Raw genomic sequence first — 27,500 nt, forward strand, 5'->3', positions numbered from 1 at the left:
GAAGAAGAAGAAGAAGAAGAAGAAGAAGAAGAAGAAGAAGAAGAAGAAGAAGAAGAAGAAGAAGAAGAAGAAGAAGAAGAAGAAGAAGAAGAAGAAGACACAGAGGTGAATTATCTTTGCAGCCATCCTTAAAGGTCGCCTATCATGCAAAATCCACTTCTTCATGCCTCTTCTACATCAACATGTGTCCCCTCTTCTTCATGTCTCTTCTACATCAACATGTGTCCCCTCTCTTCATGTCTCTTCTACATCAACATGTGTCCCCTCTTCTTCACGTCTCTTCTACATCAACATGTGTCCCCTCTTCTTCATGTCTCTTCTACATGAACATGTGTCCCCTCTTCTTCATGTCTCCTCTACATCAACATGTGTCCCCTCTTCTTCATGTCTCTTCTACTTCAACATGTGTCCCCTCTTCTCCATGTCTCTTCTACATCAACATGTGTCCCCTCTTCTTCATGTCTCTTCTACATCAACATGTGTCCCCTCTTCTTCATGTCTCTTCTACATCAACATGTGTCCCCTCTTCTTCATGTCTCTTCTACATCAACATGTGTCCCCTCTTCTTCATGTCTCTTCTACATCAACATGTGTCCCCTCTTCTTCATGTCTCTTCTACATCAACATGTGTCCCCTCTTCTTCATGTCTCTTCTACATCAACATGTGTCCCCTCTTCTTCATGTCTCTTCTACATCAACATGTGTCCCCTCTTCTTCATGTCTCTTCTACATCAACATGTGTCCCCTCTTCTTCATGTCTCTTCTACATGAACATGTGTCCCCTCTTCTTCATGTCTCCTCTACATCAACATGTGTCCCCTCTTCTTCATGTCTCTTCTACTTCAACATGTGTCCCCTCTTCTCCATGTCTCTTCTACATCAACATGTGTCCCCTCTTCTTCATGTCTCTTCTACATCAACATGTGTCCCCTCTTCTTCATGTCTCTTCTACATCAACATGTGTCCCCTCTTCTCCATGTCTCTTCTACATCAACATGTGTCCCCTCTTCTCCATGTCTCTTCTACATCACCATGTGTCCCCTCTTCTTCATGTCTCTTCTACATCACCATGTGTCCCCTCTTCTCCATGTCTCTTCTACATCAACATGTGTCCCCTCTTCTCCATGTCTCTTCTACATCAACATGTGTCCCCTCTGTGGAAAGAGACTCTGAAAGTTTCAGGAACAAAGATTTTCTCTCTTTTTGATCCATTTCTATAAAAACCTGTCTGAAAATGAGCTGATCGGATTTTGACCACTTTGTGATGTCATAACGATGTGTTGTCTTGTGTAGCCATTAGCCAATCAGCAACCAAGGTAACGCCCCCGCCCCGTATCACCTGAATCTCCTCCTAGAGCACCATTGAGTTATTTTTAACCAATCATCTCTCAGAGGGGCGTGGCCAGCAGCAGCTCATTAGCATTTAAAGCTACAGATAGAGAATCGGCACTTTGGAAACAGGGCTGAAACAGAGGGCATTATGGGTAATGCTGCAATGATCTGTTTTGTATACATCTCAGACACATAATATATTGTTGAAAAAGAGTATAATAGGGGACCTTTAACCTAACCGAACCCCTGACACGCGTTGTTTCGTTATTGTGAGTGAAAACATACCTGCTGGGTGGCATCTTCTCCTTCACATTGCTCCGGCAGACACACAAAATGAATCTGAAAGAGCAGTTTAGGGTCAGTGTTGATGTGATTTTGAGTTTGAATACGATACGTTTGCTGGCGTTCACGTGACAAACCTCCGTGAGTCTCGTGGAGTCTCTATTCGGCAGCTCGAGGCCAACGCTGCAAAGCTCCTTCTTATTCCTAAGGATGCTCTTCACACTCTGCGGCCCGACATCACGCACGGTCTTCAAACACAAGTACACACTTTGAGTCAGTGAACGGTTACCCAATAGAACATTAGTGAGAAACCGATGTATCGATTTAAGGACACTGATGCTCAGACACACGTTAGACAAAATGACCCCAGCAGATCAGCCCTTTGTCGTAACTGTAACTTAAAAAAATTCTGTTTCTTTTAATTTATTTAGTATATGTCTTGACTAACTTATTTACCCTACATGTGTAATCTTTATATAAATCTCTTATAGGCCTGTAGAAAAGTATGTTCCAATTACTTTTGAGAAATAAATCAAATCAGGTTTTATTTATTTCGCACATTTTTAAAACGATTTTTGGTCGAGCCAAAGTGCTGTACATGCAAATAATAAATAACACATTACTACAATCTAAATAAATACCGTACTTTCCGGACTATAAAGCGCACCTGCATATAAGCCGCAGCAGCTAAATTGCCCGTCTGTCTTGCTCTCGTTCTGTCTCTCGGTTCCACTTTTACTTTGGCGCGCAACCTGTCTCGCTCTTTTCCGGTCTCCAGCTTTTCCTGCTGGAGCCCGCCGCTTAAAGGTGGCGGGCGCGGACCGGTCCTAGAGCCCATAGAGTTAAAGGTGGTTAATTTTACCTGTGAAATCCATAGATCTAGGAGGTTCCCTAGTGGCCGTTAGCTGTACAAAGAAAATGGGGAAAAAAGTCGCGGCTTATAGTCCGAAAAGTACGGTACACAACGTCTCTGTATTTTACAATGAATGTAGCATGCATGTTGAGTAAAGAAAGGTATGTTGAGCATCTTCTGTTATGCATCGGCCTGCTTTCACACGGGACGATTATCCTGGCTAATCAGATTATATTCAAATAGACATTTTAAAAACACCTACACATCTCACTACATTAAAAACTGCAGTTTAACATGAAGCGACTTCAGAACACAAACAACAAGCTGTACCACCAATAAGACTACCTTATAAAATGTTTACGAATAGTTTGTAATTAATTCATTAATTAGGTTGTGAACACTTTATAAATCATTAATAAGCTTTCATAAGACATGAGATGAACAGGGCAACTGGGACCGGTTGCTTGCCAAATAGTGAGCCCACATGTATCTGTACTGCCAAGCCTTATATTGGCTACCTAGCTAGCTTACTTCGTCTCCTTCATCAGCTAGCATCCTTGGTATCTGTTGCTCACCGAGTTGATTCTCGCTAAGTAGCCAATACAAGGCTTAGTCATCTTGCCAAATAGTGAGCCTGTGTTGACGTATAGAACTGGTTTATAAATGGTTCTTAAGGATTAATAAAGTGTTTACAACCTAATTCATAACACTTAATGAATCCTGTATAAGGGTAGTCTTATTGTAAAGTGGTACCCAACAAGCTGTTAAAGTTCAGTAGTGCATTATCATATCTAAACAAACTGGACAAACAAGTACGACAAGATCTTACCTAACATATCAAACATCATAAATAAGAGAAAGTAAAATACATAAATGTTTTTGTCTACCTGCCCTCGTAGCAAATTGACTAAATGACTTGCAAGCTACTCAAACATTACAATAGTTTCTGGGCTGGTGAGTGAAGCAAATCTCGAAACCACTTTGACCAGCTTTTGGCTAATGCTAGTGCTAACTTCCAACACTGAATGGCATCCATGAACAAAGACTGCAGGGTGGGGCTTGACACATCATTTCAAAAGACACAGCACAACAGATAGAAGCAGAATAAGATGCTGCAACTCGGTGAACAGACCTCTTTCCGGACTGTGGCCCTGGATCTGATCGGGACTCCTCTAATACGAGCACAGGCGTCCATAGTGACGGAGAGCTGACCGGCCGCTCACCTGTGAGTTGAAAGGTGCCACAGGAGAAGAGATGGAGTTAGCGACATGGCAACAGAGTTTAGTGAATATAATAGAGCATAGAAATGATTAAGAGTCATCTCTGTCCACAGCTGAGCCCCGGGGCTTTTGGAGTCTCTCCAGTTCGATCAGCAAGTATAAGAACACAGAAGAGTGCACTCTCTCTCATGCTCCTCAGCTGTCTGGAACCACAGCATCACATGGTGAGGCCAGGACAGTATCTGAGCTGTTAGTACACACAGAGATATCACACTGCGTCTATCTGCACACACACCATGTGCCAAAATAAGGAAGTAACTGGTGATGTACTGAACCAACGCTTAGCAATGAACTCAAGACTAAAACACAAGAGGCAATGCAGAGAATCTCAAATCCATGTACAAAAAATATCAAAGAATCAAGTGCTTCCTGTTGTGTCAGAACAATGGGATTGTTCATCTTAATTGCCACACAAATAACATCATGACCACAATGTATATGCAAACTTACTTTTTCACAAACTGTAAGTCATTTTAAGTGTTTAGAAACAAAGTGTTATAAGTATTTAAGAGAAGATTTTGTTAAAAGCGAACTTTAATTGTTGTTCAATGATGTCTCTGTATGATTTAAATATTAAAACAACACTTTGAAATGTTCTTAAGGACTACAATAATACTCAAAACATCATGCCAAATAAATCAGAACACTAATTGTATTACATTTAAGGTATTTTTATATTAGTCAAAACAGGACATGATATTTGGACAGAAAGATTATAAATATGAAATGGTTTGGAAAGTGTGTACGTAAATATAAAAGGTGCTTCTTAGAAATAATATTGTTAACATTTAAAGATGATATTTGTCTAAAGGAAATACACTTGGACGGAAAATATAGGACATTAATCCATCAAATGTTTCTATCTTAAAGGTCACCTACTTTCAGGCAATAGCACAGGTCTCAGATATATAAAAATATATAAAAAACATGTCTATGAAGTGTTTTGCTCAAAATACCAAACCCGATCACCCATTCTAGCCATGCCTCATATCCCTCTATTTCACTTCCTGTTTCTAAAGTGCTGATTTGGGTATAAAGATTTTTTTTTAAAAATGATAACAAATAATAAAGGAGGGGTCTGAGCTCATGCGGGACCCGGCAGCTACCGTCTAAACTAAATGCTGCCGTGATGAAACGCCATATCATGGATTATCAAGGCTCTGAAACAGTCTGGAGCTCAAAGGCTTTCTCTCTTGCTGGTTATACCACAAGGTGAGTTCCTTTCTACTTCCTGCTTCTTCACACACATGCTCTCCAGCACAGGTTAGCTCTGAGTGTTAGCATGCTAATGTGAACACCGACCATATTACGTCCAGAACAGTCGGGCATTGTTTCTGATAGCAACGTTTCTGATTGGGCCGTGGGTCCACATTTCAGATGTGACGTCATATCGGACGCAAATCTGGATCAGCTCCGTTGTTCCCCGTTTTTAGAGATTTGGGTACGGAGGAAAAGAGAGAGGGTTTTATTTCCTGACGTTGCGTGAGTTCCCCGACACACCGGGGACACATTTATGTAGAGAAGACATCAAAAAGTGCATGTTGCATGATAGGTCCCCTTTAAATCGGTTTTAGGTAGTGAAAGTTAGTTTTCTTGACACTACATTTAAAAAAGAAAGATAAGTACTGAGTTGGGTTTAGGTGGCTAACCCCATGTATACTATATGTTTTCTAAACGCCAGGACAAAGGTTGCCCAGTTGCCAGGAAGACAACAGAAAGGTTAAAGGAGGCCTAGACTTGTCCTGCTGCGGAGGATAATCTGCAGAAGGCTTCGGCTTCTTTGATATTCTTTAAACACTCAAGCCCGCATCAAAGATCAAACAGCGAGGCTCAGAGGACAGGGGTGTGGGATCAGAGCCGGGGAAACACGCTCGGTAAGCAGCGGGTAAAGGAGGCAAAAATATTTACAGTGTACAAGAAGGAAAAGTTTCCCAAGAAATCCAAGCCTCTCCTTTGAGGTACGGTCCAAAGCTGAGTCTAGACACATGCAGGCGGTCCTTCATCCTGAGAACCGGAGGGCAGAGGGCTCTGTGTGTATTATTATTAGGGGTGGGGGGAATAATCAATACAGCATAGTATAGAGCTGTGGTTCCCAACCTGAGGGGCGCCAGGCCTCAGATGATTTGAGGCCAAATATCATATTTTTTTTTATAATTTAATAATTATAATTTTTTTATAATTGTAAAGCAATACATGATAGTCACTAAAAGCCTTGTCTCTACATTACAATAAAACATAATTGATTAATTAATTTGAATACAAATTCCAGTTAGTATTAAAGACATAAAAAGAGAGAAATGTATAATTCTTTCTTTAACAGAAATGTTCCTTCTGCCCGTAAAGTGTCCAAACCGGGCTTTTCTGGATAAGCGCATTTTTAAAACATAGTCATTGTCCATGCCGGTTTCATTTGGATTATTCGTCAGTTGCTCCGATCAGATCGGTCTCCTCCATTTAGATTATTTAGGACTTTTGAATCCACATAAACACATCGGCAAAATCCGGCTTACTTTGAGCACGTGTTTCAAACAGTTTAATCCCTTTGTGAATTGTTTCCACTTGCGCCGTCCTTTCATTTCTTCATACAGCGGGAATCCAGATGAATTAATCCTGAGTCCAACAACCTTCAAAGTCGCTCCAATAGCTCCTTGATTACGCTTTCATCCTCCTTTAACAAATACTTCACATTCATCCAGTTTGTGACAGTAGTTGTTGCATTTTGAGACTTTGAAACTTGAATTTCCATTGTTTCCCCCCCCCCCCCCCCTTGTGTGTGTGTGGGGGGGGGGGGGGGGGGGGCGCAACTTCCAACTGGAGTCATTTGGGGGGGCTCTTGGGAAAAAAGGTTGGGAACCCCTGGTATAGAGAGCCTAAATCCCTCCCTTTCCGGTGGACCACCATGGGCCCTTATTTCGGAAAAAATATGTATGGAAGTCAATGGCGAGAGAGAAATTATGTTTTGTCCCCGTTTGAATTGTGCCATATGATGTTTGTCAATTTAAAAAAATTATTTCCAAGTCAAGAAAGTCACAATTTGTCGTAAAACTGTTGAAATATAAGACTATATCTTTGAAATAACATCCATAACATTAATCTGGCTGCTACTTAGAAATGATATATAATAATATATCATATTCCAATAACTTGTATACAGACTCTTATTGCACTATTTCACTTTTTTGTACTATTTTTCTTTTTGTATTTACTATTTGCTTTTTCAGTTTTATTGTGTTGCACTGTTGGAGGAGCCTGTGACCTAATATTTTCATCGTTGATCGTTTAATCTCTGTAAGTATGACCAATAAAAGCCTTGAACCTTGAACTATGAAAATACGCAACTAGAAAGACACACAAATCCAAGAGTTTCCGAAACCTTGTACAGCCGGTCCGCAAGCTGGCTCTTACGGAACCGACTAACTCCCCTTTTGTGTAATAGCAGTTCTCAACATGCCCAGACGTTAAATACTTTTCACCTCGATCTGAAAGAAAGAGGTGAAAAGTGCCACGGTGACGGCCATCTTGGTGTTGGTGACGTGTGTTGTGCGAGACCAGAGATGTAGTACATTGAGCGGTTTCACACAATACTATGTGTAACTTCACAGTTTTATGACAAACTTTTTTATCTTGACTTGCAAAATTATCTTTCAAATTGACAAACATCATATGTGTAATTCATGGCACAATTCAAACGGGGTCGAAAGATAATTTCTCTCTCCATTGACTTCCATACATATTCTTTCCGAAATAAGGTCCCATGGGTCGGAAGTAGAAGGGCGGGACTTAGGCTCTCTATCGCGCTACTTTGTGTGGCGATATTGTATCGATACAAGGGTGCCAATTATCGATATTTTATATAAACTATTCATAATAGCAAATCCAAATTAAAGCTGTTGGTAACAATTGCTTTTTCAATCCACTAGATGGCACTGAGCTTTTTCTTGTGCGGTCATGGGTCAAGTCAGTGGGATTGGCAGGAAGTTAGTCAAAACAAAGATGGTATCGCAATACTTAGCATATCGTAGAATCGCAATACTATCGTATCGTGGCTTAAGTATCGCGATCGTATCGTGGGGTGATTCCCATCCCTAAATATTATGTACAAATATTTGTATTTTCTGTTTGGCCATATGACGGCTAACATTGGAAATGATGAGCTGTTTCTGTATGTTTGACAGTGAGTGTAGATAATTTGTTTATACAGTGTGCGAAAAAGTACACGTCCCACCGTCCGGGACGTGTTATTTACAATATCGGACAAGTAGATCTTTCAATTGACTTGTCCGGCGGACAAGTGACGTTTTTCGCCCCGATTTATTGACAAATTATTGATAAATTCAGTTTACAAAAGGCAGAACTCATTCGCAAATTGTCCGTGTCCGCCATTGTTCGTTTAGAAATGTTAGTTTCGGTTCTGCTTGTCGATTCCTAAGGAAATGCATCTCGCCGCTTTCTGTACAGTTAGACGGGGGCGGGGCGGGAAGTGTAGCACCGTGGCAGGGTTGGGAAGCAAAACTCGGTTCCGAGTAGGAACAAATAACAATTGTCCGGTCCCGGGATTAATAAGAGTTGTGAGGACAGGAGGCCGAGCCCCGCGGACTGCAGCTCTCTCTCTATGCTCCGTATCAGCTGATCGCTGCATGGTGCAGCTCAGCGTCTCTCTCTCTCTCTTTCTACACACAGCGGATCTGCTGCCCGTTAACAGCCTCATTTTTGTCAAACTTTCTTATGTTCTTTCTCTAACACGTAATGAAGGTTATTAAGCGTTTTAGCTCCTGTGTTGTTAATATTGACCACCATTTCCTTTATGAAGTGAAGCAGCCTCACTGTCTGTGTCCTCGCGCTGTCCTCACATCCCCGGACCCCCAGGCTCGGAGGAGCAGGGATGTCAGTATTGTTTATGAAGCAGGGTATAGAAAGTACATTATTGAAATGCTATTTATACTATTTATTAACTTTTACAAACAGTGAGTAGCTGGGCAGCTGCAGCATGTGTATTGCAGGACATGTGTAAGCGTGCAAGTGTCTTTGAGTTGTAGAAAAGCGCTAGGCCTATAGGCTATAAATATAATAATAATAATAATAATAATAACTTTATTTGTATAGCACCTTTCATACAGGGGATTGCAGTTCAAAGTGCTTTACATCAGTAAAAAATAAGACATAACATCTGTGTAAAACAAGCAGCAAGAGCAAAGCATAAAGTGGGATAAAATAATTAAAAATAAAAACATGGGGAATAAAACAGAGAAATAGTGCAATGTCAATCACAGAGAATAGTGCAGTATAATAGTGTAAAATCAGTCAAATGCTTTGGTAAAGATAGGTTTTAAGCTGCCTTTTAAAAATGCCTAATGTATTGGCTTCCCTAATATTGTTGGGTAACATGTTCCACAGTTTTGGGGCGTAGTTTACAAAGGCTGCATCACCGATCTTCTTTTATGACTCTTTCTGGTGACCTCTAATGGACCTGCATCTGATGATCGCAGTGTTCTGGCAGGTGTGTAGTTCATTAGAGAGTCAGCAATGTAGCTGGGTCCTTGTCCATTTAGAGCTTTGTATATGAGGAGAAGTACCTTAAAATCAATTCTAAAAGTTACAGGAAGCCAGTGTAGAGTAGCTAAGACAGGACTAACGTGTTCCCTCCTTTTGGTATTAGTCAGTAGTCTAGCTGCAGAGTTTTTAATGAGCTGGAGTCTTTGTACCTTCTCAAACTGCACCACTTAGAACTAACTAAACAATGCAGAGATTATTTTTATATAATTGTATTCAATAACCGTAAGAAATTCAACAGTATGAAGTGATTTGTAAATAGGAATACAGATTTGACTTAATGTTTTCATAAATATATTTTTCTCCCAGTTTGTCATGGGACTGATTTACCCTCTCAAAGAACCGGAATCGAGAACCGAAAATAACCAGAATCGAAAAGCAGAACCGGAATCGTTAAAATCCAAACGATACCCAACCCTATGTGTGATGCAGTAAAATGTTACCGCTCACTTACGTTAGCGGTGTTGTAAAAACTGTGGGAAAATGTAAAAAATACGATGAGGAAGAAGATTCCAGTGGCCCCGATTTTTGTCAATTCTGGACAAGTGAAAAATGTATTCGGACAAGTAAATTGCCAAACTCACTTGTCCATGGACAAGTACTCTCTAAAAACTTTTTCTCACACTGTTATATATAATTTAGTCAGTAATATTTGTGTTTATCAATTTGACACTGCTTAAGTTTGTATAGTATAATAATTCTCATGTTTCATTTCATTATTTTGTTGAATTATTGTTTTACACATTCAAATCAGAAACAAAGAAGTGTGAAGACTCCAGGGAGAACAGCCGATGCTCATGCTACTGCTAATGGGGATCCTAACGAAGAACAAGAGCACAGGTCCCTCCACTGATCCAGGACCTCCTAGCTTCTCGTGGGTGCCTTGGTGGGCAGTGTGCAAAAACAACACGACCAGCTGCTGCTGCTGCAAACCTCAACTATGCAGCCAATTCTATCACAAGGCAAGCTGGCACAGTGACGTCTGTCAAAGGCGTCATTTATACCGGGGGGACGCAGGGAATATGTCCTCCACCACTTTGCAATAGGATCATTTGTTTAAAACTGTTCTGAAAATAGCGTGCACAAAGAATTGTACACTTTGAGGAAGGTTTATTTGCACATGAGCGTCTTTGAGCATAAAGATCCCATGTATTATTATTATTATTATTAAGAGAACGTATACAATCTGGAGGACTGTTCACACTTTCTGGGGGTATTTCTGGTGACCCAAGTGGACCTGCGACAAGTTTAATATTAGTAATAATTGAAGAAAGAATAGTAAAGCTATTGTTGCTCCCAGCAGCGTAGCATAGTAACTGCACTAGTTGTCAAAAAAAGTACGTATATATGTATGTATTGTTCACGGGGCGCTTTATGCAGTGTTTTAAGTTGTTTTTTCAAACAAAGTGACGCACATGACTTCTGTTATGGCTCTGACTATCCTGATCAGAGATTCAGTCGTTAGCAAGTCTGCTTTCATTAGCCCGAGATTTCTTTATGTTCAGATCACAGCTCTAGTATTCAGTGATACACGATCAAATCAAATCAAGTTTTATTTATATAGCACATTTATAAGCGATGTTTGGTGGAGCCAAAGTGCTGTACATATAATAAAGATAGCCCACAGTAGAGACACGTTACAGCAAATACAACAGCTCAGATTGTTCAGAATATCAGTGTGACAATACGACACCCTGTGTCCTTAGACCCTCTGTCCTTAGACCCTCTGTCCTTAGACCCTCACATCGTACAAGGAAACTCTTCCAGAGAAAACCCACAGTTAAAGGGAACATGGGAGAAACCTCAGGGAGAGCAGCAGAGGAGGGATCCTCTCCAGGACGGACAGACTGCAATAGATGCCGTGTGTGAATCCAAGAGATAATACATTTCACAGCATATAGACCGAATGTTAGGAAATGCATGTGTCTGTAATGAGAAGATGAATCCACGAGGATGTCAGCTACAGTCCTGAGGAAGCCTTCAGGGAAGCAGCATGACGAGACCCAAGGCAGGACCGCAGAGACAGGTTCAGCCACGACCCGAAGTCGCGACCCGTACGTCACCACACCGTGCAACCCCTTGGGGGGGCGCCATAGACCGCAGGGGGGGCGCCAGGCCTCAGATGATTTGAGGCCAAATATCATATTTAGACTTTTTTTTTTTTTTTTACATATAATGGTAACTCAATACATGATTGTCACTAAAAGCCTTGTCTCTACATCACAATAAAATATAAAAAATAATTGATTAATTCATTTTAATAAAAATTCAAGTTAGTAGCTATTAAAGGCATAAAAAGACAGAAATGTATCATTCTTTCTATAGAAATGTTTCTTCTGCCCGTAAAGTGTCCAAACCAGGCTTTTCTGGATAAGCGCATTTTTAAAACATAGTCATTGTCCATGCCGCTTTCAGTTGGATTATTTGTCAGTTGCTCCGATCAGATCGGTCTCCTCCATTTTGTAGATTATTTACGACTTTTGAATCCACATAAACACATCGGCAAAATCCGGCTTACTTTTAAACTTTAATTACCGCTGTTGCAAAAAAGGTTGGGAACCCCTGGTGCAACCGATGTGGTCCAATTACAGCTAAACTATGTGGTATTTGCCCTGTCGTTAAACTGTACTTAAGAGAGACTAGTTTAGGCTTAAAAACAATGACTCCTCAAACTAATTATCATCACAAAGATGGAATGAAGCTAAGCAGATCCGCCGCCAAAAGGATTCTCGGGGGTGTTTGGGATCTTCTTGGAGAGGAGACGGAAAAACAACCTGTCAAGGGCAGGAGCTGTGCAGTCTAACATCTAAAATCCTGTTTGCCTCGGAGCTGATGTGGGCCAACACTTTGAGAAGGAAGCGTGGGTGGCCGGACGGAGAGATCAACAGAGAACTGAGAGCAGACTGCGAGACGTGAGAAGACACGTGACCTTCTGCTCCGGTGATATCAGTGGAGAAAAGATATGACATTAATAAGAAAACGCATTTTAAAAGCGTCTTCATTCGATGGATATACTTTTTATTAATCCCTGTGGGGAAACGGTTTCTCTGCATTTGACCCATCCTAGTGTTCGGAGCAGTGGGCTGCCATTTTGAACGGCGCCCGGGGAGCAGTGTGGGGAACGGTGCCTTGCTCAGAGACACCTCGGTAGCACTTGGTCTTGCCGGGACTTGAACTGATGACCTTCCAGTCGACTTCGCCACCACCGCCCAAATGTGAACTTTTATTCTCTTAAGTTGACGAACATACTGTACACATAATAATGTAAAGTCAATAAAGCCTTTGAACTGAACGTGGTTGTGGCATAGAGACATATGCTGGAGCTGCAGATGCTCCGTCGTACAGTTCAAACGACAATTCGCCAAATAAATTATCTGCAGCTATTTTAAATGATGATTAATTCAATTTGTCATGCAGAAGCGCCAGACACTGCCGAGTTCCTGCTTCGAGTTAGGTGCTTTACATTCAGTAGAGCTTGGTGTGATAGCAGGATAATCACCGGTGCTACTAATACACCTCATCGATGCCACTGTTCTATCCACGGTCCCAGTAACGTGGGACCTGGAGGCAATGAGAGAAACAGCACTAACACAACCAGGACCCTGGAACCAAAACAGGTAAGTGAGGGAAACTGTCATTCATTTGTCTTACACACACACCTGGGCCCTACACACACACACCTGGGACCTGTCTCAGGTCGACTATTTTCATTTCCTCGCTCCTCGGTCTCACCGGAAGTTGATTTGTCTGCGCCATCTTGAGTAGCGTCCCATATCTCTTTTTCTTCTCTCAATTATTTTATTTCTATTGTGCACTCGAATCAATATTAATCCAACTAATGTTCGTTATACATTTTAAGAATGGCGTTTATCTTTTTTGAGAATGAGTTCTTATTTTATTTCATGTATTTGTGTCTACAACAGATGATACACATGTTTGTGTCAGTGAATGTGTGCTAACAGAGGCGGGGGGGGGGGGGGGGGTGTGTGTGGAAATAACGGGGACAGAGCTGCTGTCAGACGATCAGCTGTGCGGCGTCATCACAAACGGACGTCGCTTCACGTGACGCTCCGGAGGAAACGACGTCCCACTGCTCTTAAAACTCATTTCCTGCTTCTCGTGGTTTCCTTGCGTCCTCCTTGCTTTCCTGGAGGGAGGGACTAGTCACAAGGAAACGACGCAAGTGAAGGAAGCAAGGAATCCATTTAACCGAAGTGAGACGGTGCCCTGTGCTTTTCTACTGTCAAAATGTCCTCCATCAATTGTGAGGGTTTACTGATTTTCTTTGTGGAATGTGAGAGGAATTAAATGTCTTTGGGTTTCAAACAATCACATTTTGAGGGACATTGAGAGGTTAATGCCCGGCAGCGGCTCAGTCAGTCGGGGCTTGGACTGTGAGCCGTAGGGTCGCCGGTTCAAGTCCCCGACCAAATATGTGTATATATGAGTGTGGACTGCTACTTGGAGAGGTCCCAGTTCACCTCCTGGGCCTTGAGCCCATCAATCATTAGAAGAATAACATGCAGCCCGACTCGAAAGAGAAACACAATAATGATGTCTCAAAACATAATGCAACTCTCAATTCATCCTTTTCTTTACTAATCAACTTGTCCTTAAAATATCAGAATACAGCACCCAGTTTTTCAAAGGCTAAGTTATTCCCTTGAAAGTCTTTTCTAGTCCCAGGCCCACGGATATCCAGAATAATGTGACATAAGAAAACAGAGAAAAGCAGAATTAACAGCACGTGTTGCCATTTTTGCGAGAAGAATGATTAAAAGGCGATTACTTTCTGTCGATCAACTACTCATTGCAGCTCGTACATTCAAGTACTTACTTTAGTGTTGAGTTCCACTTGAACAGCACTATGCCATTTCTATTTTAAGCTCTTAAGAGTCACCTCTGGGTGTCTTGAAAACAACACCGAAGCATTGCACACAGCAAATGGACATTATATTGTCATCATCGTGGCATTTCAAATCGGTTGCATGAACACATTTAGCTGAAAGTGACTTATAACAACGTTCAGACACCAGACTAGGTGATGCATGCTACACCTACGCATGGCATACACATATTCTCAAGGAAAGAGAGCTGCATGAGTTATTTTGCAGGTAAGAGATGATGTGTTCACTAAATACTGTGTCGTCTACAGAATTAATGTTATACCGTCAAGTGCAACGTCCTTGCTTCTTGCATCGGCTGCATGGACACATCTAGCTGAAATACAATACACCTATTTACGTTAGCACAAGGCTAATAAATGCATCTCATGTGCAAAGTGACTAGTGTAGCTCTCTGAATTGAGATCAATAGGTGTATGACATGCATAGCTATATAATCCAACACCCAGTCAGATATATGACAGTTGTTTACATGTCTTTACAATTTATATACAATATTCCAATTACTTGTATAGACTATTCTGCACTATTTCTATTATTTGTATGTACTTGCACTATTGTATCCGTTGTATTGTGTTGCACTGTTGGAGGAGCCGGTGACCTAATGTTTTATTTGTCATAACTACACTGTAGCTATGCTCACATGGCAATAAAAGCCTTGCATTGAAATGTCATGTTCAGCTAAATGTGAATGCAACCGATTCAAGGGGCAGAAATATAACACATTTAGCTGACAATGACTGTCATACATCAGACTGGATGTTGCATTCAACACCTATGCATGTAACACGCCTCTTAACGTTAGCGAAAGGTTAATAAAGGCATGTTATGGTGGAGGAATAGCTGTGTAATGTTGCAGTGTGTGGGGCTGCTCCTCCTCCTCCTCCGCAGCAGCAGCAGCAGGCCGAAGAGGAGCCTCTCTCTGTGGATGCTGATGTTGACTCACCACCGCTAACTGCTCTATGCTAACACAACACAGTCAACACACCCGCCATTATGAAGCCATTTCAGCTCAAAACAAACTATTTTTAAAACCACAGGTAGTGACAGTCACACAGAGCTTCATAACGCCACCTTGTTAGGTGACAAGCTGTCAATCACAGAGGCTAGTAGGCCGCGGTCTGTGACGTCACCGTATTGTCGTTAGCTAGCCACGAAGCTAACGACAACATTAGATTTAACTACACAACAACAAACAGCATTATGTTGTCTTTACAGTGTTGTATTAACATGACTATTAGACGTTATTGAGTGATATTTCCTCACCCCTCAGTGTCGGTGGGTCTCCAGCAGCGTTGACGACAGCCGCTGGGTTTCATGCGCGAGCCGTCAGTTGGAACGGTTCTTGCTAACGTAACTGACATAAATTACGTAACCAACGTAACTAAAGGGAGGCAACTTCACTCATGCTTCCCTTACTCCAGTTTTACAATTGTATCAGAGGTGGAAGAAGTAGCTACTACACACTTGTAAAGTAAAAGTGCAAAAGTATTGGTATCTCAATAAACTTCAAGTACAAAAAGTACGCATTTTCCGGTATGGCCCACATCAGATTTAAAAATATTATAATTATTATTGCATTAATGTCAATATTCACTTGGTAAAGGTGGGGGTTATTTAAACTACTTGATATACCGCTGGGTTGCTTAACCTCTAATAATTATTAGAACAAATCATAATTCTTTTGGTTGATTTATATTCTGTATTTGAAATTCATACCGGCAAAGTAGCTGGTAACAACATTTGTAAAATAAATAGTAGTGGAGTAAAAAATACAAAATTGCCTCCAAAATGTAGTAAAGTATAAAGTACCTCAAAAGTGTACTTAACCCTTAGATGCACGAGTGACTGGACCCTACACCCTTCCATAAGTGGGTCAAAAAGGACCCGTTTTAGAATAATATATGTTTTTATGCCATTTTTGTCATTTTGGTTCAGAAAAATCACTTGTATAATATTTAGTATTATATTTTGGTTCACACTAGAAATATTTAATATTTAATTTTTCACTATTTATAATTTTAGACTTTTTTTATGTTTTGAACATATTGAGGCAAAGATCTCAGCTATTCTGAGACCCTCACAGTGTTCCAGTCCCTTTTCAAAACTCATCTCTTCTCCTCTTGTTTACTCATAGCCCACCCCCCATCAATCCATGCCGGTTGATCAAGTGTGATAGTCCTATACCCCCCACCCTAACCTTCCCTTATATTATAAAGTGATTTTGAGTCCTTGAAAAGCCCTATAAAAATATAACGTATTATTATACTGACAGGCATCAGTAGGTTTGACAGAAGTGAAAAACTATTTGTTGGGAAAAAAAGTACTTTGCAAATATAATTCCTGTTTATTATTATGATCAGTGACGTAAATGGTAAATGTGCATGTATGTCGTTCAGTATGCTTTTACAGGTGAATACGTGGGCATTTCCTGCCGAATACTAGCCTCAAAAAGATTAAAATATAATTAATGCAAATAAACGACTTCTACTAATAATAATAATCAATTCAATAATATAAATACTATATTATTTTATTATAATATAGTCAGGACAAAACATGCTTATTACATGCTCAAAAACTGATATTTCTTAAATCTGTATTCAAATGTAGTTCCCTCTGTCAGCAATGTATCAACAACTACACACACATTTCTATCAGTATGTCTCTGTGTTGTGGTTGACATGATGATGACTGTTAGGAGTTAAAGGTGGGGTAGGTAATTTTGGAGAAACCAGCTCAAGTGCGCTAGAATTTGAAAATACACAGCTGGAAAAATCTGTCACTTCCTTCAGACTTCCTTACAGAGCCCCTCCTCCAACACACACGGACGCGCACATGACCACTGAGGGCACGAGATAAGTTTGTGATGGAAGGCTGACAGGCAGGTAGGCCATCCAGTTACTTTAGCCGGCTCAGATGATTGGTCGAGCTTTTTACAGCGCCACGGCTTCCACAGGTGATGTGTTTTATGTATTTATTGTCAAAGCATTTAATATATTCATTGCTATCGGGATGTTTAGAGCATTCCATGGAACATAATAAAAAGTGTATCTGAAATAAATTGCATATCCTACCTTTAAGGGGAGAGGCTGAGCATCACCATGAAATGTGCAAATTGACATAACAATTAATAAAAGGGGAACAAATGCTCCATGTTTCATAGGCTGTACACTGTAACTGTTATGCAAGCCAACTAGACAGACAGTGTACCACTCTTCCTCCTGTCCATTAGCAGATAAAAGGCATCACATACTTGAATGAATGGTAAATAAAGAATGCTGAAAACAAGTCATTTTCACCGATTCTCCAAAATGAACCGAACTCCCCATTTCCGGCGCATCACCTTCTTCCCATGACAACAAGACCGAGGCATCATCAATCGAACCACGAGAAAACGATGTGTGTCGCACTGGCGCTGTCGATCACAGAGCAATCAAACTGCAGTGTGGTTTGAACATGGTTTAGAAACGTTTTTTAACAGCATTTATGTTTAATAGAATATGATGTTATGCCACCGTGGATAAAGATATATAAACACACAAACTACCCCTGTGGAAAGAAGGGAAATGCAAACATGTGTCATTGGATTTATTCAAATATTGCATGTATTTAAATCTCCCCGCAGACACATTTTTTATGGTAGCCTACATTATATACCGTTTTGTTATTTCTAAAGCACCCGTTCTCTAGCTGCTTGTAACAGATACAAAGCACTCGCAAATGGCTGCTTGACATTTGTAATACACAGCTGTAAGAGCCATTTAGGCACATATTTTATATGAATTATGGTGTTGTGAGCCAATTGAATATTCTTTAATTTAACTTAAATGAGCTGAATAACTATGAATTATTATTATACTGTTTTTGTAACGTGTTATCTAGCTCTAGTTTAGTTATTATTTATAGAAAGCAATCGTAGGGGCGTGCTTTATCTGGTTAAATAAAGGTTAAGAAGTGCTCAGGTATAAATAACGCTGCCAGCATGACACAGCAGGAAGTCTAGAGAGGAAGTTGGAAAAAGTTTTTGACCGCACACATCCGTATGACCGAGGGATCTTGTTTGTTTGTTTGTTTAAATACCGTGCACATGTTGCACATCAGCTGATTCTATTGAACCTCTCAATAAAGCACCTGAATGGAACGAGCAAGGTTTCTGATTTCTTGAATATACTCGAGTCAATACTCGAACTCGCCTCCTAGACTAAGTGGCCTTTGAACATTAATTTTCTTTTGGACAATTGGCCACTATAACAGCTGTATCACTAAATGTGCAGCTAATGCTAAATTGACATTTATTGGCGTTTATTTATTCCACGTAGTCAATACATTGTTAATGAGTTACATTGCACACTGTTCACTCCTCCTTCTAATAATAATAATAATAATACATTTATTTTGGGGGGCGCCTTTCAAAACACCCAAGGACACCTTACAGGGTTACAGATTTACAATTTACATTTACAATTTTACCATACAAATTAAAACAGTGGATTTAGTGAAGTATCAGCCGGGGTAAGACAAGACAAACAACAGGAAATTGACTACAAAGGGACACAGGGTACAGATTATAAACGATGTAACATTCAAAATATTATATACGCCCATTTTAACGAAAGTGGGCGTTTCTAAAATAAAGAATAACATACAAAAATGTAAATTATTTCCAAGCAGCAATTTGTAGATTGGTCATCATTTGGTTTTTCCACCATTTGTGAGTCTGCTTGTGCACCTGACTGTAAATCCATCCGCGAGACTGAACTGAACTCATTTGTCACTTCAGATTTTAAAACCACACCTTCTCTGGTTGCTTAAAGGAAAACATCTCAAGGGTAAAACTCAATAATCAAAAGAATGTGTGCTAAGTGTTGCTTGTTGTTGTTGTTAACGCATAAATGAACTGAGAAATGCAACAACAAATCAGTCAGTCTTTGAATAACTCAAACCTGATGACTGAGTGTGGAAATAGTTTCCCTCCATGTTTCCATTTCCTCCGCATGTTATTGTAATTCCATGTAGATTCTCAACGCGTCTCAAAGAATGCAAGCCAAACCTCCTGGAAACTTGAGTTGACTGCGGAACACCACATCACCAGAAACAACAACATATGGAAGTTGGACAAACTCCACGTGTTTCACAAGTTGAGGTAACTCCTTGTTGACAAGTGGTGAAGCCGAGCTGCAACGGAATGCGCAGAGATCGCCAGAGATGAAGAGAAAAAACATGACTTTTCCACAGCTGATTCATCCAATCACTTGCCAGCATAGTGAACCCTGGAATGTCGAGCACCCCCAAATTACGAATAGAAATGTACGGCTCCCCAGCACATGAAAACTGATGCTAACTTGTATAACATAAGTTGTGTTAACTCAAATGAATGGGCATGTGGACAATAGTTATAACATTTCTTGGCCGATTTAGACCATTGTGGAGTGGCTTCGGGGTTATTGAGGAAGCTGAATCCATATCTGCCATTTCCAGGAACAAAAAAGACAGTTGTAACCATAAAGTGGGCATATTTGTCTTCTATTTGTACTATTATTTCTCAAATAAATGAGCAATCTGTCAAATCCAAATGATCCAGTCCCCTAAATCTTCAAAATCGATCAGATATTCATCAAAATCAGCACACGGAGGTACACACGAAACACATATTGTCATGTTCTGGTTAATACTGCCATTGTTGATACTGAAACTGTACTCCTCAAAACCACAAAATCACTCCCATGGTCCAAATCAGCAAGTTTGGTATTATATTATATTCTATTTGTATTTACGTGCACTGTTATCTGTTGTATTGTGTTGCGCTGTTGGAGGAGCCTGATACCTAAGATGTTCGTTGTCATGACTACACGGTAGCGATGTACACATGACAATAAAAACCTTCCATTTTGAATCTGGAAATGTCATGTTCAGCTGTGTTATATTTCTGCTCCTCGAATCGGTTGCATGAACACAGTTAGCTGGAAATGACTGTCATACATCAGACCGGATGTTGCATTCAACAGACCTATTCACATTAGCACAAGGTTAATACATGTTATGGTGTGTAATGTTGCATCCTCAAAAACAAACAAATCACTCCAAAATGGTCCAAATCATATGCTAATTAACTAAATGTAGCCTATGCTAATTGTGCAAGTTAGCATCCTGCAGTTTCAATATGCTGGGGACCCATACATTTCTTATATATATATATATATGGCACTGGTTCATTTCCTTGAAGGGAAGTCAACACAAAGTGAGGCAGAAACTGCATATGTATTTGGTTTTATTGAAGAAGAGAGATATGAATAGGTAGCCTGTTTTAAGGCACCTTACAAATGTACAACAAAAGCTCAACCATTTATTTATTCAGAATACAAAAATACACATCTCAGTGACTCCAAATCGTAATAAATAGTTAACCATGCATTCTAACCATAAAAAGGCACAGAAAACAGTCACTTAGTAGTCATACAAATGATCAACTACTTTACCAAAACTCATCCAGATAGTAATACAGGTGACAACTGTAACATTATATTCCAAATGTGAAAACACAATACACATCATGTCAGTTAACCTTAGGCAATAAATATGCAAATATTGTTTATACCTACATATATATTCTTAAAAATTAAAACTGTGCCATTGTAAACATAATGTAAACAAATGAAACTCACTTTTCTCCCATGATAGGAATCACGTCAAAAACCACATGTTCATCCCGTCTTTTTTTTTTTTAGATCCTTGCATGGGTTTCGTTTGGTTTTCCGGGAAAACCAGGCAGTTTTGCAGCATTATTTACAAACTACTGGAAAACACAGCGAGGGAGATTAAGAGGTGGCTGCTTCAAGTCTGGGGCCGAAACACTTGAGATGGAGAGAAACCCAGCAGACACTTTGGACGAACAGAACAGGCGAGGAGCTGCAGCAGTGAGAGTGGATCAGTGATGAACATTACATGTGGATTTGAGGCAGACTTCACGAGCACTGCAGGAACAAGGCGGCGTTTAGCAGATACTGCTCCATATAAAGCACATACTGAAACTTAGATAGAGTTTCTATAGCAAAAGGTCATAATCAATGATTTTGATATTCTAATGAATTAAAGGCAGAGTTTTGTCCACACATGATCTTCAGTCAGGCTGCGGTGCGATAAAATACGGAAGAATATGTTAATCTGTCCATCTTTAGCTACAAATATCTTCTTTTAGGCAGGATTTGCATGAAAAATCGTATATTAGATTGGAATTTAACTGATTCCGTCATGCCAATGAGCAATATTGCAGAAAATAACAAAGACATAGCCTGACTAAATTGATTGTCGGCAGATAAACAGTAAATATTCTGTTTAGAGTCGCCCCCTGGTGGGATGTTACGGTAGTTTCACTGTCATTTCTATTCTTTTGAAGGATACTTTGATGAACGGTGAAAATGTGGCACTCGATATTAAGTTAAAAAAGTAAGGTTTTAAATAAATCCTTAACAGCAGACATATAACTCTTAGAGGACACAAAGGCAACTAATTATTCTCCAAAGGGGGAACTAGAGTTGAAATGATATAGTAAGTTGGCAATGGTAAATATACAATTGCTGATAAGTTATCCACTGTTGTAGTAGCCCACACACACACAGATGCATTGTGGTACATAGTACATGTGAACACAACAGTCATGTCTGCCATTCACTGACACAGTCCTACTTCAGTGTATCACCCTGGAAGCACAGAGGAGCAAAACTACAAACTAGTGAACCGCTGGAAGAATATTTGTGTGTGTGGAGTCCATAAGAAAAAGCAGTCTGTCTGCGGGCTTTAACTTTTTAAAATCTAAATCCCCAAACCTCGAGGATGTACAAAAAACTCGCACTGAGAAACATGTTGGAAAGCTGCAGAGGCAGTATCAAAACAAGAGATAAAATATTGCACCATCATAAGAATACAACAGCATCATCAAGAGATCAGAACAACGTACACAATTGTTATGGTGTAATATACACAATCAAATGTGTAAGCTGTTGACAATGCATGCCATGTCAGCAAAATCTACAAATGCATTATTAGACTACAACACTCACAAACATTGTTTGCATACACTGGCATACTGTATATACAGTGCATATATGTATATACACAACTTAGCATCACATATAGAAATATACCCTGTAATGCCACCAGTCTTAGAAGAAACTAAAAGAAGTGTTTTCTAACAACTTGTAAATAGAAGAAAAAAGAAGCTGCACTTGAACGACGCGATGCAGGCTGCAGATCAACTGCTCGATGTGAAAGCGTTCCTCGTTAGTGTTAAATACTGCGTTCATCGGCAAGGTTAAAAGGTTGAGGTGAACCGCTAACGCTATGTACTGATATGAGTGTTTGCACAAAGCAAGACGTTAAAAGTGCCTTTTTAAGATTCCTTTAAAAATAACCCTACAGCTAAGAGGAATTCCTCTCCTGACTAATTAGCATTTTAATCTCGCCTTAAATGGAATTAAAACTAATCGCTTATTAAATTAAGAGCGCAAACAAAGTGATCAGATGTTTTCTTCTTCCACATTCACTTTGGTACTGATATCCACTAAGAACGTGTCACCGTACAGATATTAAACTCCATATACCCAACCCAGTCTCACGGCATTTCGGTTAGAGTCACGACATTTAATCTATTGATTCGTGTCACCAGCACGATTTCCCCCTTTTTTTTTTTCGTGTCACACAGAACGATTTTAAAAGCAATGTATTTCTATTGGTAGTGTGTTTCGTGCCTGCAGCACGTCTTTTTGTCCGGTCGGGTCGAGGAAGACCGGAAGCTGTGTGGTTCATAAAAACATGTTCTTACTCAATATCAAGCCACAGTTATTGCTTTTATTTCAAATCGTATAATGTCGGACTTTTGTTGCCGTCTGTGAGGAAAAGAAATGGCTCAGAGCCTCAGGATACTGAAACCTGTATTTTTTTAAATCTTTTTTTCCTTCTAATTTGTTATTCTTTTCAAAATAACACACTCTTATTTACTCAACAATAACACACAATTATCCTTGTTTTTATTTAGTTTTTAAAAAAAAAATAATCTCGGGCTTTTTTGGCGTCCGTCAGGAACTGAATTTCAAAATAAAAAGAACTGGAAACAGACGTACATTTCGAGCATCATTGCGATACACAGCCACTGAACTGATTACCCAAGATCCTCAGCTGTTGTTTAAGCTCGCTGATTGGATGTTTTAGCCGCAATGCACGTTGGGATATGGTGTTAATGCGATATGAAATCCGAAAAACATTTTGGAGTTTAGGATGGCCGAAGACACTACACTACCCATAATCCCCAGCTATCGTTTGGGACTACTGTCCCCGTGATTAATCTTCAAGCTCTGGGATTGGATGTTGGAGTGGCAGTGCGCCAAGGTTACGCCGAGCGTCAAACAGCTGTTTGAAATGGAACGAAACCATGGCAGACTATCTAAAACTGGAATCGACCGGGACCAGCAGGTTCTGATTAATGATGTGAAATATAAACAAGCCTTAAAGCAGACTTTAGTTACACCTGAGTAAAGTTCAGGGAAGGTGATTGTCAAGTGCCAACAATCAGGAGAGATATTTGATAGTTGGTGCTTGAGAAGACTAAACATGTATCTGCAGATCTCTATAGAGTATATTCATTACTCGTTATTCTCTAATAGTTCATTAAAAACTGTATAATTGCTATTTTGCACTTCCCTTTCAAGATTCTCTAAGGTGTATTGACATATCATATTATACACAATTAACGGTGTAGTTATGCAATGAATGAAAACGTGGGTCGCCGGTTCCTCAACAGTGCATTACAAGACATCTATCAATATAATATATAATAATCGTGGCTTGATATTGAGTAAGAACCAGACTGTATATATAAAGAACATGTTTCTATGAACCACACAGCTTCCGGTCTTCCACGACCCGACCGGACAAAAAGACGTGGTGCAGGCACGAAACACACTACCAATAGAAATACATCGCTTTAAAATCGTTCTGTGTGACACGAAGAAAAGGGGGAAATCGTGCTGGTGAACACGAATCAATAGATTACAAATCGGGGCTATAACTCGAAATGCCGTGAGACTGGGTTTTAAAAAACCCTATTATGACTTCTACCAATAAAGCACGTTTACACTAAATGGCTGAAAGTATGGCACGAGTCTTTGACACATCATCGTCATGCAAACGAAATAAATTAAAGCTAGAAAAGAAAGATTGAGGACCGAACTAAGGATGCTTTCAGTAGTAACAAATGGCCTCGTAATACTTAAGTCATGTAAAACTTGTTCAAGTGTTATTCTGCACACAAAATAATCACTAAGACACTAATCATGCAGTTAAACACATCTAGGTTGAGCATGCGACGGTTTCCCACTGTTTGAATCCAGAGACTGACGTTGCCACGGTGATGTCGTGCGGATGAAACCCAAACTCCACGTCTGCAAACTGAAACTAAAGCCACACTCATGGAAGTCCTGGTTCTGCTACTATTTGTAATTACAACTCAGCTGTCAGTACGGATACTTGCAAACCTGATCGTGTGCTATGAATGGTTATTAACTTAGAAATGGCTTCTTGTTGTTGTTGTTGTTGTTGTGAAGATCCATGACGTCCTTTTCTTGTTTCCATCCCCTCTCTCCATTTGGCACCAAACTGTTTCTGGATGACAACATTTCAAAGGCTTTTTTCTGCAGAGGGATCAAATCCAGCTCTCTTTTTTCTCCCTCCCTGCCCACGGTGCTGCCGCCAAACTCTTCCACTGTGAGGGGAATCATTAAGCCCCGCCCCTTCTCTCCGGTAGCGTCTGCTTCCGGGTTAAAGGTCAACCATGCAGGCCTTAGCCAGGTCCTTAGTTCCCTGGAGAATTCTCTTCATATGACCCACTTTCGATATCCCCAGATCCTGAGGAGAAAGAAAGGAGACACACAGATTAGAAACACAAAGAGACAAGTCTATCTCGAGTCAGGACCAAACACCGACATAAAGGGCGACTTTATTTGCTTCAGGCTGAAATATCTCACCTACTGGAGGTGTTGGAGGTTTCCAGAGATGCAGAGCAATATAATCAGGCAACCTGTTAGAGCCAGTATTTGTTTTTTATAAAAAAGGCCACCGAATCGTGACGTCTGTAGTCAACACAGTATAAAAGACTACAATTCCCAATAGGCCTCCTCTAAAGAGACAGAGATAGATAAGCCCCTCCCCTTCCTCCATGGGACCTTATTTCGGAAAAAGTATGTATTGAAGTCAATGGCGAGAGAAAGATTATCTTTTGATCCCGTTTGAATTGTGCCACGAATTACACGTATGATGTTTGTCAATTTAAAAGATAATTCAAGTAAACAAAATTAAAATGTGTCGTAAAACTGTGAAGTAACACTTTTGTTTGTGTGAAACCGCTCAATGAACTACATCTCCCGTCTCGCACCACACACCCAGACGGCCGTCACGTTGGAACATTTCACTTCTTTCTCTCAGAACGAGGCGGAAAGTATTAAAAGAGGTGGAAATCCCTCCAAGTCTGGGCGCGTTGAGAGCTGTGCGTACACACAAGGGGAGTGAGTCGGTTCCTAAGAGCCAGCATGCGGGACCGGGACTCTGGGATTTGTAGTCTTTCTAGTTGCGTATTTTTCACAGTCTTATATTTCAACAGTTTTACGACAAACTGACTTTTTTGACGTGGAAATTATCTTTTAAATTGACAATCATCATATGTGTAATTCGTGGCACAATTCAAACGGGATCGAAAGATAATTTCTGTCTCCATTGACTTCAATACATACTTGTTCCGAAATAAGGTCCCATGGGGCTTCGTCTCTCTATGGGCAGCCTGTCGGAACGACGCCGTCGAGGCACAGTTAAGATACCATTAAAGTTATACAAGCCTAAAGAAAGACACAAAGACTACCTAAGTTGTTTATTATTTTTGTTTGATTTGTTTGACTATTGTAAGGCCTGTTTTCTTTGTTGAATGTGTTAAAGGTTTTTTTATTTTATTTTGAGTAAACGCAAACACAATATCAACGCACAACCAATTGCTTTCTTTTTGTTATCGGTTGAAAGCACTCAGAAAAAGTGCAACTCAAAATAAATACATTTTGATTTGAACAGCTGGATTCAGTTTTGGGGGATCTCTGAAAACGTGACCGCGGCAGGACGGGTGTTTGGGAGACAGACCGTGAAAGTATCCGTTAAATGTGTGGTGAGACACACACTTCCGCAAACTCTAATTATCTTTTCGAATCACTTTTGACTTGCTTATAATTCAAATTGTATTTACCAGCAAATTAGAAAACATTGTCAGTGATTAGCTGAGTTTGCGTCTTCGGGGAAATGGATGTGATCGGTGAGTGACGTTCAAAAAAACCAAGCGACATCCCTGTTTGATTACTGTTGAATTAATTATCAACAAAACATTACTTCTGAAAGAAAAAACCTTCCGTTGCTGCTTCCTTTGTTACAGCAGGAGAGATACAATACGTGAATGTGTGCATGCTTGTTTTTCAGTGTAAAGACAAATGACAGTCATTTCAATCTCCAAGAGAGATGCTGATCCAGTTCTTTCTACATCCAGGACACGGTCAAACCAAACACTCCAGCATGTGCACTTGAATCTGTATCGGCCAATCGGCTCGCTGCTCCTTCACTGAGAGGTGGACTTTTAGAAATTAAAATCAATGTTGATATGGCGTAATTTGAATTAAATACACTATTTAATTCAAATCAGTTTTATTCTGAAAAACCGGAAGTTCACACTAACTATTAACTTAATACTTTTATTCTGAAAATTATTCACTTCCGGTTAGCATTAGCATGTGGCGAAATGCTACATTTTCAAACCATAAATCGAAGGTGAAATGACATGTGATGTTGTACACTGAGCACACTGGGTTTAGCACTCATTTATTGCCGCTGAATAACGTTCATCAGGGAATGTTTAAATAACCACAGACACCAGAATTATATAATTTAGCAACAGAAAAAGGCAGGAATTGCATTGGACCCGCCCCCCGACGACGCCAGCCAATAGGAGAAGACTTCAGATGACAACAGGAAGAGCAAGCCAAGCCTCTTCTACCTGCTGACCTTGGTTGCGTTCCAATAGTCCATTTAGCTTAGGAACCTTCCTAACCAAGTGAAATGACCCGGAAGTACGTCGGTGGCAGCCATGTTAAGTGCCGTTCCAATTCTCTAGATGATAGGAAAGGAGGTTTCAAACTTCCTTTATAACCTCCTTTAGCTTAGGAACCACTGGACCTCCCTAACCGACAGGAGAAGCGAAAATGCTGCCCCACAATGCAT

General features: G+C 40.2%; 1 protein-coding gene and 1 long non-coding RNA gene across 2 annotated transcripts in view; both read right to left on the minus strand.

Moving 5' to 3' along the window:
- Positions 1-1,616: 1,616 nt before the first annotated feature.
- Positions 1,617-15,552, minus strand: LOC117440970 (uncharacterized). Its single transcript, XR_004551347.2, has 4 exons — positions 15,468-15,552; positions 3,600-3,690; positions 1,752-1,862; positions 1,617-1,671 (listed from the first exon to the last, which is right to left on the minus strand). It is a non-coding gene; the product is annotated as an uncharacterized lncRNA (long non-coding RNA).
- A 7,419-nt stretch (positions 15,553-22,971) lies between these two features.
- Positions 22,972-27,500, minus strand: part of LOC117440969 (diacylglycerol kinase eta-like) — a gene marked incomplete at its 5' end in the record, with an annotated part of 13,873 nt that continues 9,344 nt past the window's right edge. Inside the window, one exon of the mRNA XM_034077169.2 lies at positions 22,972-25,100. Within this exon, the coding sequence (XP_033933060.1) occupies positions 25,014-25,100 (87 nt within the window). The remainder of the gene's footprint in view (positions 25,101-27,500) is intronic.

The sequence above is a fragment of the Pseudochaenichthys georgianus genome, unplaced genomic scaffold, assembly GCF_902827115.2.
Source record: "Pseudochaenichthys georgianus unplaced genomic scaffold, fPseGeo1.2 scaffold_1352_arrow_ctg1, whole genome shotgun sequence".
In the NCBI taxonomy this organism is placed as follows: domain Eukaryota; kingdom Metazoa; phylum Chordata; class Actinopteri; order Perciformes; family Channichthyidae; genus Pseudochaenichthys; species Pseudochaenichthys georgianus.